Raw genomic sequence first — 17,345 nt, 5'->3', positions numbered from 1 at the left:
CAGCTCTGGGCAAAGCTCTGTATCTGACACTTGTCTGTGGCACATTGAAGGTGGCCCAGGGGACCTTGCCCAAGCTCTCTGCAGAGGAATCTACATCAGCCCGGCCTGGAGATGCTCAGGGGCTGCTCAGTCCCATTGACTGGAAGCTCCCATGGAGCGTCTCCAGGGATGGAAGGTTGGGGCTGCCACTGCTGTGCTGTCACAGACAGGGGAATGTTGGTTGGGGCTGCCCTGCTCCTGGCCCAGCCCCAGCAGCTCTGCCAGTGCCTCGAGGGGACACAAAGGCTGAGCCAAAGGGTGAGAATTGCGGGAGGGGCTGATTGCAGCAGGATCATGGAGTCCAGGACCCGGACCTGGAGCTGCAGCAGCCTTGGGGCCGTGAGCATCCCCTGGGGAGCCTGGTTGGTGATTGAGGATCATTTGGTAGGGGGGGAAGGGAAGGGAAGGGAAGGGAAGGGAAGGGAAGGGAAGGGAAGGGAAGGGAAGGGAAGGGAAGGGAAGGGAAGGGAAGGGAAGGGAAGGGAAGGGAAGGGAAGGGAAGGGAAGGGAAGGGAAGGGAAGGGAAGGGAAGGGAGGAAGGGAAGGGAAGGGAAGGGAAGGGAAGGGAAGGAGGGAAGGGAAGGAAGGGAAGGAGGAAGGGAAGGGAAGGGGAAGGGAAGTTCCTAGGTCTGATCCTTACCAGCACCAGAAGCCTGAAATCTGGTGTTTGCTGCTACCACCATAGCACAGGTCCAGATATTTGCTGGTTCCAGCACAGCCCAAGTCCACCATTTTCTGGCCCAGTAAGTCAAACCTGGAAATTTCCCTGTGCTGGCCCTTTCATGCTGAGGATCTTGTAATTTGCCAGTGACAGGACTCCAGATCCAGCAAATTGCCTGTGCTGGCACTGCCCAGGTCCACTTTTTGCCAGCAGCAGTACTGCCCAGATCTGGTGACTTCCTGCTGCTGGGGCACTCGGGGAGTCTGGGTGAGAAGGAAAGCTGATCCTGAGCCAGGAGCTTTCCTTGACTGGAGCACTTCCAAGGAACCAAGATTGATTTGTCAACACGGTGGAATCTCATGGAACCCAAGTGACCATTGTGAATCCATAAATTCTCATAGAAGAAACTGTCAATTATAAGACATCTGGGCATTATGGAACCCAGCTGCCACTTGGATCTTGCCATTTCTCATGGAAGCAAGTGTCCGTTGTGAGACAAACAGGCCTAATGCAACAGAAGAGACTATCATGACACAAGGGAATCTCAGGACACCAAGGCTCTATTGTGACACAGAGGGCCACCACAGAACCAAGGACACCATTGTGAGGCAGTGCCATTTTACGCATGAAAAAAAGAATAAGTTGTCATCACTGCAGAGCCTCGTGGTACCTGGGTGCCAATGGGATGTTTCAAAGGCTCCTGCAAGCAAGTGTCCATTGTGATACAGCTAGGACTAATGGAACACAGGAGAACATTGTTAGGCAGTAGAATGTCATGGAAGCAAGTGTCAACTCTTGTACAGCAGGGCCTCATGGGGCACAGCAGACCACTGTGATGCAAGGAATCTTGAGGATTTCAACTTTGAACAAGGTGGGGCTTCATGGAACACAACCAGGCCACTTGTGTACTGCCAGGGCACATGAAACTCGGTGTCCACTGTGACACAGAACAGACTCATGGAACTCAGTATACTATTGTGATGCAATGGAATCTCAATGATCCAAGGTTCTACTTTGACCAAGTTGGGTATCATGGGCTGCAGGTGCCACTGGGACATTGCCAAGCCTACTAGAAACAAAGCTCCAATATTGCGCATCATGTCCTAAGGGCGCCTGGGATGTTACCGTGTCACAACGGAATCTGATGGGTGCAAGTGTCCACTGTGACATGGGAGGGCCTCATGGCACCCCAGAAACCACTGTCATGCAATGCAAGCTCTGGGAACCAAGTGCCAACTGCAATTACTAACCCTAATCCTAACTTGATTTGCATGTCTGTGCCACCATCTTGAGTGTAGTAGTAGTAACTTCTGGCCATTACTGACATCTTGAGTGTAGCATGATGCAGTTTCTGTTTAACCCTCACCATCTTGAGAGTAGCACTACAAGTTTGTTCTGGATCTGCCATTTTGACGGTTATGGCCTGTGATTTCCTCTCATGCTTGCCATCTTGAGAGTGGACTGATGCCAGTTCCTGGTGCCTCTACCATCTTGAGCACCTTATCATCAAAGAATCAAATAATCACTAGGTTGGAAGGTCATCAAGTTCAACCCATGCCCTAATACCACCTCAACTAAACCATGGCACTGAGTGCCACATCCAACTGAGAGGACTGACAGATCTGTCTTTACAAACAACCTGTGCATCTGCTGGTAGATAAAACTAGCACTGAGAAATAAAAGAAACAATGGGAAGGATTCCACTGATTGATGAAAGGAAAAAAAGATATTTGCCTTTACAAACAAATTGTAGCTCTGCTGATAAATGAAATTGGATATTGAAATATGAAAGAAACTATGGGGGAAAACCATGAATTCCATAAGAATTAAAAATTAAAATGGAGGATTATACATTAGAGGGGAATCTCAGGTATCAGGTGTTCCAGGAAATCTGTACCTCTCAGCCAGTGGGGAAAGAGGGAAATGCAGCCAGAAAAATAAGATAAAAAGGGAGGCTGCATCCTTCAAAAATTTGACAGACCCTAGGGTAATGTCCCATGGCCTTTCCCTTTTTTCGAATATAGAAAAAGGACTCCTCTTTCTCCTTTTTGGACATAAACCTGTGGTGTTTGTGGATTAATTTTCCTGACACAATCTTTTTTTTAAACACATCCAGGAATGGTGACTGCACCACCTCCCTGGGCAGACAATTCCAGTACTTCATCACTCTTTCAGTAAAAAACTTTTTCCTAAGTTTCCTTTGGCACAGCTTAAGAATGTGTCCTCTCGTTCTGTCAGTTGTTGCCAGTCAATTGGAAAAAGAGACCAACGACCACCTGACTACAACCACCTTTCAGGTAGTTGTAGAGTGATGAGGTCACCTCTAAGTCGCCTTTTCTCCAGCCTAAACAACCCCAGCTCCCTCAGTAGCTCCTCACAGGGCTTGTGTTCCAAGCCCTTCCTGCAGCCAAAGCCCAAAGCACACACCAATACCGCTGCTCCTCCTTGGGCTCACTACAACCCTCATCCTCCACTTCTGCTGCAGCTGAGTCCCGCGCCTGGTGCTCCCAGTGTGCTCCAGAGCCAGCAAGAGGCAGCGACAGCACGGAAAGCGCCGCGGTGACACCGCTAACTCACTGTCCGTGCGCCCATTTCTTAGTTGCAGTACCGGTTTTAGTCTGCAGGTGACACTACTGAGTCATTAAATAGCATGTGCGCAGTACCTTGTGCTTGTCACCAGGTGGCAGCAGCAATTTAAGTCCCAACTAAGATCTCAGACAGTGACGCACAACAAAACTCTGAACACACAGAGCCATAATATTTTCTCCCGTTTTCAAGCCCTTTCTTCTTTAAATTACCAAAGGTACATTTGTATTTTCAAACCTTATATATCTGTATTTGGAATTTCTTGTACTCTTAAGATCCTGCATATCAAATAGTAGATAAAGGATTGTATTTGGAAATCAATTTTTATTAAAATTATATATATATATATATATATATATATATATATATATATATATAAAACCGAATATATTGAATTATATTATGCATATAAATATATAAAATATAAGAAAAGTTACCATTTTTTACTATGGTAACTACTACCCTAGTCACTACCCCTTACAACTACACCAAACCTGGCAACTCATTATCTCAGAAGCAGTTCAGAGGCAGCTCCTAGAAACCCAAAGAGCCAGAGCCATAATTCCTGGCAGCTTTCATCTTGTAACAATCCTCCAATGTTCACAGTTTTATGAGACAGAATCCCACCTTTAGCCCCAGAAATGTGACTGTGAATGTTAGCTCTTTTCCATAGGAAGGAAAGTCCCGCAACCCACTGTCTCAGGAGCAATTGAGACACAGCCCCTAGGAGTCCAAGTCCAGACAGAGTGTGGCAGCTTTCATCTGGAAGGAATCCTCTGATATACACAAATTTAGGAGACAGAATCCCATTTTCAGATTAGGGCACCTGACCATGAATTGATGGCCCTTTTCCACCCTGGCAACCCAGGGTCTCATGGGCAGTTGTGTTCCAACCCAAACCACTATGATTCTATGATTGGTAATGCTTCAAGAAGTCCTGGTGAACAAGTTCAGGAATAGGGCTGACATTGCAGGCCAGTAACTACGCCATCATCCCAGTGCTTGTGGCTGGTTATGGGTCAAAGGACCCTTTCTAGATTTGGTGAGAGCACCTAGAAAACAAGGTGATCTTTCCTCCTGAACATTTACAGCACAACATGGAAATGAAGTTGACACTAACATAAATGCAGGTTTTATCTGGGTCTGCAGCTGTCATGAGCTCAATCCATTTCCTGCTTAGTCTTTTGATCAGTGCCCAGTCCCAGTCCCCCACACTCTCTTTCCTGCCAGTGCCCACCACCAGCCAGGATTGAAGGTCACCATTGAACACAGGGCAGCAGGACAGTTCAATGTGTGTGGCACAGGCATAACGCTGTGAACAGCCTTCTTGGTCACAAACACCCAGGATGTGCATCTGCATACCAGCCTCAGAGCCACAGAAGTGATGGGCAGATATTGAGCTGATGGCATCAGCCACAGTTTGTTCTAAGGCTACTTTCTCCACATTACTTTGGGTCCCAGTGACTTCACATTGTCATCCACACCAAAAAGTAAATATCCACCCTCAGTGTTTGCAAAGGCAGAGACATATTTAGGAAGATTTCTTTTCTAATGTATTACAAGCTAGTCTTTGTACTGCATTCCCTAAATTCAATATGTACTGGCTCTGTGAAACCCAGGACCTTCCCAACCAGCACTTCATTTCTTTTTATAAACCTGGCCACAGCATCTTGGATGTTGTGCTCTTGGATGTTCAGAGGAGTCTCTTTTGCTCCCTATCAAAACTCAGCTAGGCTGTTGTCATGGTTTGAAAGGCAGGTGTCTGCTAGGGAAGGCAGGGCCCTCCCTTGGATTGGAGAATTCAAACACCTTCCCTCCAATTTTTATGATTTTGAAATTAAGGGGCTCTCAGGGAAAGATATGGGGATAGGAATAACAGTTCTTCACTAGTATGTATAACAAGGAAAAACAAAACAACAATAACTATGGCATTAACCACAAACAAACAAACAGAACCAGTAACAGTCCTCTCGGCTGCAGACACTTTCCCCTTTCATGAAGTTGCCGTCAGCCAGCAGGAATGAGCAAAGAGGGTGGTGGTGGATGGCAGTAGCTGCAGGATGTCCTGGGAAGGCAGGAGGGTGTGGGCTACGGTGTGGAGAAACAGCAATAGCAAAGAAACAGTGGTGTTGGGCCAGCAGGGCCCGACTCTAAGCAGGGCAGGGAGAGGCGAAGTTCAGGATTTCCGGGGCACACGAGCAAATGGTGATAGGTCCCTCAGATGCTGATGAATTCTCCCACAGTAAGCGACAAGCCTGGATGTCCTTCTCCAATGCCAAAGAGCGAGAGCAGAAAGATTCACAGCTGCTCCAGCCCCTGTCCAGTGTCTCTGTCCCTCCGAGAGAAACTCACAAAAACCAGAGGTGTTCTTCCTCCCCACTCCTCTATGTCTCAAGCACACAGCCATCAGTGCCTCTTAGCAACTCAATAGGAAAAACTTCCATAAGTAACAAGGAAAGAAAAGGAAAGAAAAAGGTAAGAAAACCCAATCCCCAACAGCTGTCTAGGGGATCACTCCATTCCCATTGTGGCACTTTGCACAATTTTTTTTTTCCCCTCAGGAATTCAGAACTTCTCTGGAATTCACAGAATAAACCCAAGTGCTGGATCTATTAAACAAAACAGTGGTCAAGCTGCAGAGGTGCAACTTTGTAGCTGCACCTTCCGGCTCTGGGCCTTCACAGCTCCATGTTTTAACAAAAAGCAGCAGGTTACTCCCCTGCTACATCCATGCAAAGTATTCAGAGGTCTTGCTTCTGCCAGTGCAATTCCTGAGGCTTGTCTCTATGTCCTCACAAATGCCATGCTCCCGAAAGATGCAATTCCTGTGCTCACTCTCCATTCTCACTATTCCTCCTCCTGAATTCAGCAATGCACACACTGCTATGGAAAAGACCTTTTGTTCTGTTTTCTGATTGCTAAACTTCTTTCTAGACCTCTTTCCTTAAAGTATTTTGCCAATAACTACCTCCACATCAGGATTGTGTTCAATCAGTAGCTGCCCCTCCTGGTTGGCCATCCTGATCCTGAAATGATACATTATTAAAAACATTTCATGAATATCACGGAATTGTTAGGGTTAGGAAAGTCCTCTGAGACCTCAAGTCCAACTGTTCCCATAGCACTGCCAAGGCCACCGCCAATCCGTGCCCGTCCCCATGTGCCACATCTACACATCTGTTAAATCCTTCCAGAGATGGTGATTCCACCACTGGCCTGGGCAGCCTGTGCCAGCGCTGGACAACCCTTTCACTGAAGAAACTTTTCCCCAATGTTCGACCTAAACCTCCTCTAAGATAACTTGAGACTGTTTCCCCTCATGCCACTCCTTGATCTGTGGGAGAAGAACCCAGCCCTCACCTTCCTGTCAGGGAGTTGTGCAGAGCCAGAAGGTGCGCTTGAGCCTCCTTGTCTCCAGACTGAGTCCCCCAGGTTTCTCAGCCGTTCCGTATCAAACGTGCTCCAGACCATTCCCCAACTCCGCTACCCTTCAGTGGGCATGCAAAGAAGGGCACACACACGGTATCGGGACCAAGTACACTTGGGGAAAATGAAAGATTGGAAAATAAAAGTGAAAATTGAAATCATTTATTGCAAGGGTAGTCATGTCTGAGCGGGCTGATGCAGAGGCCACGAGTTAATGAGGGGAATTGCTGGGACGCTCTGGCACCGCCCTGAAGTCACGTCCGAAGCACATCCCCGCTTCCCGCAGCCCCGGCGGATTTCTCCCGGCCGCCGCGGGCCCTGAAGACGAGGAGGCGAGGGCAGAGCCCGTGGCCGGGGCCGCTGCACAGGGCGGAGGCGCCGCCCCGAGCTGGCTCCGCCGGGCGCGGCTGCCGCCTGGGCTCGGGGCCGCCTGCTCCGCACAGCGCCAGCCACCGGTAGGGAGGAGAGTGCGGGGAACAGGAACCGGGCTCCGAGCAAGCTCCGTGTGCGCGGCAGGCCGTGACTGCCGGCACCGGGCCCCGTTTAGCAGAAACTTCCCTACCTTTCTCTTTCCGCACCGCCCCTCCCCACCCGGCCCTGCGCGGCCGACATCGTGCTCTACATCTGTATTTCAAATAGTTTAATTTTAAAAATATTCTATTCAGTGCTAAAATAACTTTCCACTTCCACGCGCAGCCGCGCCTCCAGCTTCACCAGGCTCGATCACGGACTCGGCGGGACATGCAGTGGCAGCGAGGGAGAGTGGGGCTGGAAGGGGCAGCAGGTATTGGGGGGCGGCAGAGCCCTAAGGCGGGAGCGCTTCCCAGGGGCTCCAGCACCCTGCCGCTTCCTTCCCCATCCCGGGGATAACGGGTACCTAAGCCGGGGCAAGGCCCCGCAGCACAAGGCAGCGGCTCCCCATACTCGGCCAGCTTCCGAGGGACTGCAAATTCCACTCGGCTGGAGTTGTGCCCCGCGGCAGAGCTGAGGCCAGTCAGTACCTGCCCTCCGGGAGGGGAAAGTGCTCCACTCTCTCCCAGTATGAATGGCTTAAACTAGCAGCTTATTGCACAGCGTCCCAATGGGTCCCTGCCGGCCTCCCCTCACTGCACCCCACACTCCCCACCACCTGCTCCCACAGCCGAGTGGACACATCACCCGGAGCAGGTGGAAGGTGGCTCTCCTGTTCCCAGCACCCAGGGGAAGGGCAGGCAGGGGAGCCACGAGCAGGCAAACAGCATCTGCCAGTGCCCTAGAGACCAGGGAGAGTAGGGAGCCCCATGGAGAACTCCCCTACCCATACAGCCCACCCAGTGGAGACCCCCAGCTCTAGGGCAAGGAGCAGGGAGAGAGGCAGGCAATAAATAGAGACAAATTTGCAGGTACTGGCAGCGGGCCCATCTGTCGGGCAGGGCAGGGCAGGGAAGGGAACGGAAAGGTGCACTTGATGCGAGTGGTGGGAGCCCCGACACTGGGGAAGGGGCAGGCTGGAGGGAAGCGCTGGTCCTGGGGGGGCCAGGTGGCTCTGGCAAGGGGCTGACGAAGGTGCCAGGCCAGGCAGGTTAGCTCTCCAAGGCCGTGTGGCACACAGAGTTCTGGTCAGCACAAAATCTCTTCAGAGGGGGTGCACCGGAGTCCTCCTCCTCTTCAGTTACCTGCAAGAGCCAGACGTCACAGGCAGTGACACCAAGCCATGTACACCCAGACAAGGCTGTCTCACACCATGGGACACCCCAGGTGGTCACCTATGCACAGACCCCTGGGCACCAGGAATGGAAACCCACTCCAGCCCTGGAGCTTGCCAGAAGCATTGTTTTCCCACACCCCCTTATCCTTCCCTCATACTTCAACACTTGATCTGAAGCAGTGGATAAAGACCAAAGCTCAGTAAATCAGGAGGTTCTGGAGCTCCCAGGGGGACACTCTGGGACTGCAGAGCAACTCCATCCAACAAGATGCTTCCGCTACAACAAGTTGCAACAAGGGTCAAAGGGCCAATCAGGATCCATGCACACTTAAGAGGTGGTTTCAATCCCCCTTCCCTTACCTGAGTCTCAAGGGGGACCGGCTCTTCTTTTGTGAGAGTGGGAGGCTCATCTGCCACTTCTGAGGAAGGCAGGGAGGGATCTGGGGAGAACATGGGTCAACAAAAATGTAAGCCCAGCACCCAGCTCGGTGCCAAGCCAGGACAGAACATGTAGAAAAGAAGTCCCCAATGCCCTGTCAGCTTGCAGCACTGGACCACCAACAGCCCTGAAGGTGCCTTCCTGGAGCCCAGCCATCTGCCTCCTCCCTTCCCAGTCCAGCACCCACCTTCCAGGGTCTCCTGCCCCAGGGTGGGAGGCTGTGAGTCATCCGTGCGAAAGTCAGACGTGTGGGCAGGACTCATGGACTCGCTCTGCTGAGGACTGGGGCTGGAGTTAGGGCTGCTGTCCACCTTGAGCTGGTACACATCAGACAGGGAGCTCTGGTTGCTGTTCTCATCTGCAGAGACAGCACCTGGTGAAGAAGAGCACCTTGACACAAGGGCACAGGCAGCCCAGGGCAGCACTGCAAGCTGGGGTCTTGCTGACAAGGCAAAGCACAGTCAGAGATTCAGTCAGGGGATTCACTGTTCCCCATCAGCCCAAGGGCTGTCAGGCGCAGTACTGTCCTCTAGAACACAGTGGGAATCATATACACAACTGGCCAAGGGAAAGAGAATGCTCCTCCTGCCCTGGGAATGAGAATGAGCACTGCCAAATCCCACATCTGCAGCTTGGGAGGGCCCTGGGCATCTGAGGGCAGGAATCTCCTGCCATGTACCAGGGTTTTGTTCCTTCTCTGTAAAGCAACACATGGATTGATGCTCAGCACCTGTCTCCAAATGAGGAGGCAGGCTTGACACACCCCTTCCCTAACTGCTGACCTGCAACATAACCCCACTGCATCTCCTGGAAGTGCCAGCACATTCCTGATTTTCCTTAGCAGAGCAGGGTGTAGGCAGATGTGTACACTCTACTTCAGCAGTGAGTCTGGCGCTGCTGGAGCCTCTCCTGGCTGTACCACAGTGCCCAAACCAAGAGCAAGGCAAGGGACATCCTCTGCCTCTTCACTCTTGGCTACAGGTGGCTACTGGCCTATCCCAGACTGGAATGGGGGAGCAGGAAACCCCACTCCTCCAGTTAGCTGTGCAGCTTCCCACAGAAGATACTGGAAACAGCCTTTTAACACTCTCTGCCAGCAAAAATGAGCAGTGTGGACAAGAACAATCCAGAAGTGGATCAGCCCAATTCCACAGCTCAACTCCATAGCTCTTCACGCCACTGCTCTTCCCCATACAGGCAGCACACAGAACCAGCAGTGTCCCAGCTGCTGTACAGCCTTGGAGTCTTTCTCCACGTTGAAGGGAGCTCAGCTAGACCCACCTTGGAACTCCAGAAGGAGGGAGGAGTTGGCAGAGGTGTCAGCTGGGAATCCATTGGGTTCTCGGGCCGTGCTGCTACTCGATTTGGATTTCTCTTTCTTGAGGAGAGAAAGAAAAACGCAAACACAATGTCAGAGAAACACATACTACTCCAGAGAAGCCATTCCCCTTTCTGTCTCCAGAATTCCAGAGGGATATGCTCAAGCTGGTCTTTTCCCTTGGCTTTGGGGGCACATTCCTAAGTGAGAGGCAAAATTCCATCTATGAAGGGACTGGGAATCAGGAAAGAGTGGAGGAGCTGACACCCATCTAGGAGTGACACCGAGTAAAGCCAGTCCTTGGAGAAGTCAGGCAGAGAGTCTTAGGGGAAGCAGGAGGGGGCTCAAGGGGCTCAACAGGGGCTTGATAGTCCAGAGGGGCTCAGGTCGGCTGAAGGGGCTCATTGGAACTGGGAAGGGGGCCCAAGAAGGCTTGACAGGGGCTCATGGAGCTTCAGAAGGGACTCAGCGGGGTTTGGGTGGTTCGGGGGTCAGCTTAGGGAGGGATCAGGGGCTTGGGGGGGGTCTCAGGGGATCTCGATAGGGCAGGAGGGGCTCAGTGGCGCCTCAAGGGTACTCGGCAGGGCTGGGAAGGCTGAGAGGGGCTCGGGTGCTGGCTCGGGAGGGCTCAGGGGGGTTTTGTGGCGTTCGGCAGAACTGGGTGCTCGGAGGTGGCTCGGGCAATTCGCTGGTCGGTAGGGCTGGAGGAGGCTCAGAGCGCCGCTTAAGTGGGGTTGTTAAAGGGGCTAGGCTGGCTGAGGGCGGCGACTCCGGCCTCGTCTCCACGCACGGTACCCACCTCCTTACTGTCCGCCACTGGCACCCACTTGAATATCCGCAGGGACGTGTCGCCCACCGTCACCCACTTCTTTTCCCTGCAGGACAAAACGCTGACGGGCCGGACCGGGCCTGGGGCACCACGGCAAGAAGCCCCGCCACCCCGCCACGCTCTGGTTGGCCCAAAGGAGCGTCAGTTCAGCACCCCGCAGCATTTCCCCGCCCCCGGCACTGTGATTGGCTGGACCAACCGCCCATCACGAGCGCTTCCGTCCCCGCCCCACTACTATTGGCCGCCGCACCCCCGCCTACACCCGTTGGTTGGGCGCGCACTCCCGGGTCGCACCCCGCAGCGCGGTGATTGGCTGCACGCGGGCAGCGGGGCCCTCCCCCCCGCGGGCCCGCCCTCACCATCTGCGGACGCGCTCGATGGCTGCCATCACCTTCTTGATGTCATCCTTGGCGCGGCTGCGGGTCTCGGCCCGCACCGAGCGCCCCGACATGGCGCGCGCAGCCCCGCAGCACCGGCCCCGCTGCACCCGCCGCCGCACCCGCCCCCGCGCATGCGCACTGCGCGGCCCGCCCGCGCGCTGCGCGTTTTGCGTCACCACGCCTGACACGCCCCGGCTGCTGCGCCTGCGCAGACGTACACGCCCCATAGCGGGCACGGAAACGACGTTCAGGCGAAGCGACAGTGCGCCGCCATGTTCCTTTGGGGCAAGTCCTGCCTCACGCTACCGTGAGATCACCAACACCCCGGGCCTCGGGCATGGGACCACCCGAAGTCCGCTGCACCGTCCCCTGCAGCGGAATCCCCACGTTTAGCATGAAAGATTGAGCTTTGGCAGCTCCCCTGGGGGAAAAAAACAAAAACAAAACCAACAAGCAAGAAATGTACCCCAAATCCACGCATTCCTGTTTCTAAGCTCAGGAAAACTAGTAGGCATTGCTTACCAATCACTTCCATGGAATATTGATGAAAGATATTGAAGAAAACAACACAAGCGTGTGACAATGAGAGACACCACTGTCTCCAGTCCTGTCTCACCCATCAGAGAGCACAAAAGGAAGGACCCGAGCACTCTTTTATTACTGCTGTTCACAGTTACTAAAATTAGTCAACCCCAAAGGCAGAGCGCAGCTGACTCCTGCTGTATGGGTAGCTCAGTGCTTTTTGCCATAGATAGCAGCCAAAGCCTTGAGAGCGCTGGAGATCTGCTGCTCCAGCCTCTCCCGCGTGGCTTTGTTGCCAGTTTTTTTCAGCATGGCCTCCATCTCCTCCACCACAGCGCGGTGCCCAGCAGTGTTGTGGAAGACACGGATAGCGCGGTCCCCACAGGACACGACATAGCGGCCAGTGGTGTCGAAGGCAAGGTCAGTGATAGGGTGGCTGTGCACACCAAGGAAGCGCTCCTCCTCCTCGCCGCGCCGCGTGTTGCACACCACAATGTCTGTGCCGCCCGCCACAGCGACCGTGCGGCCGTCGGGGGACAGGGCAATGCGGCATGGCTCTGGCACGGTACACTGCCCTGTCAGAAGCAGGTACGGGTCCTGCTGCTTCTTGTACTCCACATCTGTGCCCCAGAACTTCCACGTACTGTCCTTTGACACAGTTGCCATCCTGCAGCCAAGAGAGAGCATGGTGAGTGCATGAAAAAAGGGCGGCACCTCTTACCCTGCCCTGCCCATGAACCAGGAATCCTCTGTGGAGAGTATCTCTTGGGAAGGGTGAATCTGTACACACATACAGTCTGTGCTCTCTTTCCATAGTAAAAAACCCTACCACTAGACCAGGCTGCTCCAAGCCCCTTCTAATACTAATAATCCAAGCCTTGAACACTTCCAGTGATGGGGCAACCACATCTTCTCTGGGCAACCTGTGCCAGGGCCTCACCACCCTCACAACCAAAGTTTTCTTCCTAATACCCCATCTAACCCACTCTCTGTCAGCCTGAAACCATTCCCCCTTATCTTGTGACTCCAGGCTCTTGCAAATAGTCTCTTCCATCTTTCCTGTCAGTTCCCTTCAGGTCCTGGAAAGCCACAATTACATAACCTGAAGACTTCTCTTTTCCAGGCTGAGCAATTCCAATTCTCTCAGCCTCTCCTCACAGCAGAGCTGCTCCATCCCTATGATCATCTTGGTGCCTCCTCTAGACTCACTACAGCAGCTACATGTCCTTCCTGTACTGGGACCCCAGAGCTGGAGGCAGCTCTGCAGGTAGGGTCTCACTTGAGTTGGGCAGAGGGGCAGAATTCCCCTCTCCCTTGCTACCCACACTGTGGGATCAACCCAGGGGAGTTTCTGGGCTGGGTCATGTCCAGCTCTCACCCACCAGCACTCCTTGGCTGCTCTCAATCTGTTCATCCCCAGCTTGGATTGTATACTGGGGTTGCCCTGTTCCAGGTGCAGCATCAGCACTTGGTCTTATCAAACCATGTGAGATTCCTATGAGCAGGGAATACACAAGAGCCAGATTTGGCTCCTCAGGGCAATGTTTTACCCCCCACAGCTCAGTGATGCAGCTAGTTAACCCTGGAAGAGATGAGTTTACATGTCCTGCGGGTAACTCAGGGAAGGTAACACACACATACCTCCTTGAGTCGTTGGAGAAGGAAAAGGATTGTACACCAGCAGTGTGGCCTTTCAACTCAAAAGCTCTGGTCACCTCCCTGAAGTCTCCGTTCTTGCTAAAACACACCTCCCACACCTTCACATCAGGAGTAAAGCCACAGGATGCCACAAACCTGTGTGAATGAACAAGCAGAGACACAGGTTGCCTCTTACAGAGGACCTAAACAAGGTAGGCCCAGAGGACTGCAAACCTGTCCTGACTCCTGCATTCAAGTCTGGTAAGCTGAATTTTCACTTTTCCCTGAAACCTGCTCTTTCCTGAACACTAAGGAAAGGCACCAAACACTTCAGTGACGGAGAATTTCTCATTCAAGTAGAAGAGTTAAATGCTTTTGAGCCACAAGCTCCTCACACCAGGAACAAGGCAAATCAACCTACAGCAGCAAGTGATTTTCCTGATAAACAGATCTCCCAGAAATAAAACCTTTACTTTTCTAATTAAATTTTAAGAGATCACAGGCAAGTTCAAAATGCTGTTTTCTTTGCATAGGCCATTTGCTCTTCCCACCTCTGCTACCCGAGGCCAAAGCTGTTCTCAGGTTACTGGAACAGCAGAGCTGATGCAGAATGGCAACACACAAGTGCCTGACCCCACATCAGCTCCATCTCCCAGGGGGCCAAAATACCTTTTTATACTGTGGAAGCCTCAGAAAATTGCATTACAATAACAACTAACTGCCAATGGTCTGAATTGATGCTATTCTGGGCAAAGAATCAGCCTGGAATCCTGCCTGTCACTCACCTCCCACAGGGTGACACTGTCGCATAGGCATTGTTCATCTGGTTGGTGTTAATGCTGGCCAGGACTTCTCCTTTTGGGCTCCAGATCAGGATGGTAGTGTCACTGGAAGCTGTCATGATAAATTTCCCTGGGGAAAAAAAGGCAAAGATCAGGGGAGCCCCCAGACCTAATGCTGCCACAGACTCAGTAACCCCACAGGACAACCTCTCCCTGTAGCTGGAGAAAACCAGTATCAGCACCAAAATCCAAGGAAGTCTCCTAGGATAGAGTAAAGAGCAGTATCAGAAGACTCGGCTCCTGGTTATGCCTCAGTACTCTTCTGGCTCCTGAGCAAGCAGCAGGCACTGAGCCCATATATGCCGTCTACTCATGACCCTAAGCCCAACAAGCAGAGCTAGGAGCCCCACTGGGTTGTGCCACAAACAGGAGAAAAGCACACTCCACCTGATCTGCATGCCCAAAATCAGCTCAAGGATAAGCACATTTCAAGCTGTAGATTGCAGGCAGGCAACTGAATCCAAATCACACCACCATGATCTGTGACTGCTGGTTGTGCCTATGCTGGGCTCCTGCTTGTTCCCAGTTCCCTTTTGACACCTCAGCCCAGGCAGGGAGTTGTGTGTTTATCTTCCAGCTACTTGTTGCAGGTTTAAGTTTTCATTTCACAGCCCCACTCACAGTTATTTTCCCTGCTCTCCTATTACAGAGGTGAACTCACATCCACCTGCTTCCAACTGCCACTGGCACATACCTGATGCATTAATTCATCAAGCTCTTACCACTAAAATGTAATTTTCACCCACCCAACCCACCTCTGTTCTAGATGATCCCAGAAGTTCAAGATAGACCATATGAACTCACTAGAAAGATTTATGACTGGTTAAAGAGAGACTGGCGGCCCAGAGAACAGCGATCCTCTCAATATTGAGACCAAATCTCTTTGCAACAGCATCCCTGAAAATGTAAATTAAGAGACTGTGCATATCGGGGAGCTGGTTACAGGGACATAATTGGTGTGAAAACAACACCTTTTGGTTCAGTCAATAGCAAATTAAGTAAAAAAACCTAAGCGACTACAGAGTTCAGTACTGGTGCTGTACACAGCCCTGAGAATGCCAAAAACTCCAACACCTTGAATCCAGTAGCTTCATAAGGAATTCAAAGCTGATCCAGAGAGATGAGCACCTCATTTCCATACCTGTCTCTGCAATCCCTATGTTAATGACAGGAGCCTTGTGCTTCTTTGGGAAGTCCCCAGAAGTTGCACTGAAGGTGAAGCTGCCATCATCCTTCTTGGTCATCTTGTAGACACGAATAGTCTCGGCATTTGCCAGCCAGACAATGAAGGCCCTGTGGAGGGACAGCCTCTGAGCCCCACCTCAGCCCAGGTCACTCGGGGCACCTGGGTAGAGGGATATGCTGGCAGGTAAAAATATTTACAAGAGCACCAGATTCTCTCCCTGTGGTGGCTCAACTGCAACACTGAACGAAAAAGAATGGAATTTATTATCCACACCAGGAAACAAGATCACTTCCTCTCCTTCTAAAAGAGACCACTTCAAAAAGCCAAAACACACTTTTCCACCAAATTTCCCACTCAGCAAGAGCACCCCTGACCAGCGGAGACTCAGCAGCACATTCCAGCTGCAGAGTCAGCTGGCAGTGACCTCGACAGGCACCTTTGATGGGTGCACAGCAAGCTGGGCACTGGGACATTTACCCTGACAGACACATTAACACACCAGGAGCTAAACTAGATGATCTCCAGAGGTCTCCTCCAAATAAGTGCCAGCTGCTCTCAGGAAAGGCCACGAATCAATGATACCGTGATGACTCAGTGAGAGATGATGCCTCCACCCATCCCAGAACAACACCACTGATCCCACCACAGCTCGGCCGAGAGACTGGTGGCTCTGCAGGACATCCCGGTGCCAATACAAGGTCCGGCCGTACCGAGAGTCAGGGCTGAGGCGGACGAACTCGGCATGGTCCAGCCCCACGTTGGCGCGCAGGCAGCGGTGCTCCCGCCCCGCCAGGTCCCGGGTGCTCCACAGCCGCACCGTGCGGTCCTCAGAGCATGATGCCAGGTACTTGCCGTTGCTGCTGAAGTCCAGGCAGGTAACCGGGCTGCTGTGGCCCTGCAGACAGAATGGTCACGGAGGACGCGGGGGGAGGTAAGGGGAGTGGGATACCAGCACCCAGGGGGAAGGGGGACGCCAGCACAAGCGGGGTGCCAGCATCGAGAGGGACACCGGCACCGGGGAGCCCACTGGCATCAGCAACAGGGAGGCACCGGCCCCGGGCACACGGGGTACCTTGAGGGCAGCGACCAGCAGCCGGTGTGCGAAGCTGTGCTGCTGCGGCTTCTCTCTGCGAGCCCTCGCCGCCGGCTTTGCCTTCCGCGGCTCCTCCGGCCTGGCATGCCCGTTCGCCCTAGGTCCTGCGGGAGCGGAGGGGTCGCTGGGTCCGGTTCAGCTACGCTCCGTGCTGCCCAGTGCCCCATTGTCCGCACGGTACTCACCGCCCTGCGGGGCGGTGGGGGTCTCCCACGGAGCGGAGCGGTGCAGCGCGACCGCCAGCAACACAACGAGGATGAGGACGATGAGGGCGCCCGGCAGCCCCGACCCACCCAGCGTCGCCCATACCTCCATTTTCCCGCCGCCGCGTCAGCTACCGGTACCAGGAGGGGGCAATTTCCGTGTGCGTATACGCGGCCCCAGTGAGCCACGCAGGGCGGCCCCTGGCGGTGGCACTGCACCCCCCGCCCCGGCCGTTTCCCCTTCAGCCGCGAACACCCCCGACTCCCTCCTAGCCTCTGCTTCTCAGCCCCTGCCTCTCACAAAGCCCCCTCAACCCACAGACCCTCTTTTAACACACCACCCCAGCCGTGCCTTCCACACAGCCCGGACTCCCCTCATCCCACTCCAGCTTCTACGCCCCCCACACACCTGTCCCTGCCCTCATGCTCCCCAAGCCCGGCCCCCCTCCAGTTCCTGCTCCCCCAAGCCCCGGCCATCAACCCCCGCCAGTTCTTA

At 53.1% G+C, this 17,345-nt stretch overlaps 2 protein-coding genes and 1 pseudogene across 6 annotated transcripts; all 3 read right to left on the bottom strand.

Annotated features, from left to right (window-relative positions):
- Positions 1-3,768: 3,768 nt before the first annotated feature.
- On the bottom strand, positions 3,769-7,324 carry LOC306811196 (ribonuclease SLFN12-like; annotated as a pseudogene). The gene is made up of 4 exons: positions 7,304-7,324; positions 6,971-7,142; positions 5,850-6,229; positions 3,769-5,001 (listed from the first exon to the last, which is right to left on the bottom strand). The product of its transcript is annotated as a ribonuclease SLFN12-like (transcript).
- A 13-nt stretch (positions 7,325-7,337) lies between these two features.
- BCL7B (BAF chromatin remodeling complex subunit BCL7B) lies at positions 7,338-11,560 on the bottom strand. Of its 3 annotated transcripts, none has more exons than XM_079324844.1 (6): positions 11,377-11,560; positions 10,956-11,031; positions 10,120-10,216; positions 9,026-9,196; positions 8,760-8,839; positions 7,338-8,367 (listed from the first exon to the last, which is right to left on the bottom strand). In XM_079324844.1, the coding sequence occupies exons 1-6, from the start codon at positions 11,496-11,498 to the stop codon at positions 8,275-8,277; spliced, it is 639 nt and encodes a 212-aa protein (XP_079180970.1). In that variant the 5' UTR covers positions 11,499-11,560; the 3' UTR covers positions 7,338-8,274. The 3 variants fall into 3 exon arrangements, with proteins under 3 accessions (XP_079180970.1, XP_079180969.1, XP_079180968.1); XM_079324843.1 differs by having other exon boundaries at positions 11,345-11,550; XM_079324842.1 differs by having other exon boundaries at positions 9,026-9,211; positions 11,345-11,549.
- A 444-nt stretch (positions 11,561-12,004) lies between these two features.
- Positions 12,005-17,166, bottom strand: TBL2 (transducin beta like 2). 2 transcript variants are annotated; one of them, XM_079324782.1, is made up of 7 exons: positions 16,832-17,166; positions 16,626-16,750; positions 16,264-16,448; positions 15,751-15,792; positions 15,509-15,660; positions 14,311-14,437; positions 12,005-12,554 (listed from the first exon to the last, which is right to left on the bottom strand). In XM_079324782.1, exons 1-7 carry the CDS (start codon positions 16,959-16,961, stop codon positions 12,098-12,100), a joined length of 1,218 nt encoding a protein of 405 aa, XP_079180908.1. In that variant the 5' UTR covers positions 16,962-17,166; the 3' UTR covers positions 12,005-12,097. The 2 variants fall into 2 exon arrangements, with proteins under 2 accessions (XP_079180908.1, XP_079180907.1); XM_079324781.1 differs by lacking the exon at positions 15,751-15,792 and adding an exon at positions 13,529-13,681 and having other exon boundaries at positions 16,832-17,152.
- Between the last annotated feature and the right edge of the window lie 179 nt (positions 17,167-17,345).

Source organism: Erithacus rubecula, assembly GCF_903797595.1.
Source record: "Erithacus rubecula genome assembly, chromosome: 22".
NCBI classification, from domain to species: domain Eukaryota; kingdom Metazoa; phylum Chordata; class Aves; order Passeriformes; family Muscicapidae; genus Erithacus; species Erithacus rubecula.
The sequence above is the reverse complement of the archived record's forward strand: the minus strand, read 5'-3'. Positions and strand labels throughout refer to the sequence as shown.

What these genes read in the sequence shown, in the direction of transcription:
- TBL2 (XM_079324781.1), bottom strand. Translation starts at nt 16,961, where the DNA reads ATGGAGGTATGGGCGACGCTGGGTGGGTCGGGGCTGCCGGGCGCCCTC. An exon ending in CATAGGGATTGCAGAGACAG is followed by an intron (nt 14,438 to 15,508) that starts GTATGGAAATGA and finishes TTTTTTCCCCAG; the next exon opens with GGAAATTTATCATGACAGCT. An exon ending in ACAGTGTCACCCTGTGGGAG is followed by an intron (nt 13,682 to 14,310) that starts GTGAGTGACAGG and finishes TCATTCACACAG; the next exon opens with GTTTGTGGCATCCTGTGGCT.
- BCL7B (XM_079324844.1), bottom strand. Translation starts at nt 11,498, where the DNA reads ATGCGCGGGGGCGGGTGCGGCGGCGGGTGCAGCGGGGCCGGTGCTGCG. An exon ending in CAGTGGCGGACAGTAAGGAG is followed by an intron (nt 10,217 to 10,955) that starts GTGGGTACCGTG and finishes TCTCTCCTCAAG; the next exon opens with AAAGAGAAATCCAAATCGAG. An exon ending in GGGGCAGGAGACCCTGGAAG is followed by an intron (nt 8,840 to 9,025) that starts GTGGGTGCTGGA and finishes TGTTCTCCCCAG; the next exon opens with ATCCCTCCCTGCCTTCCTCA.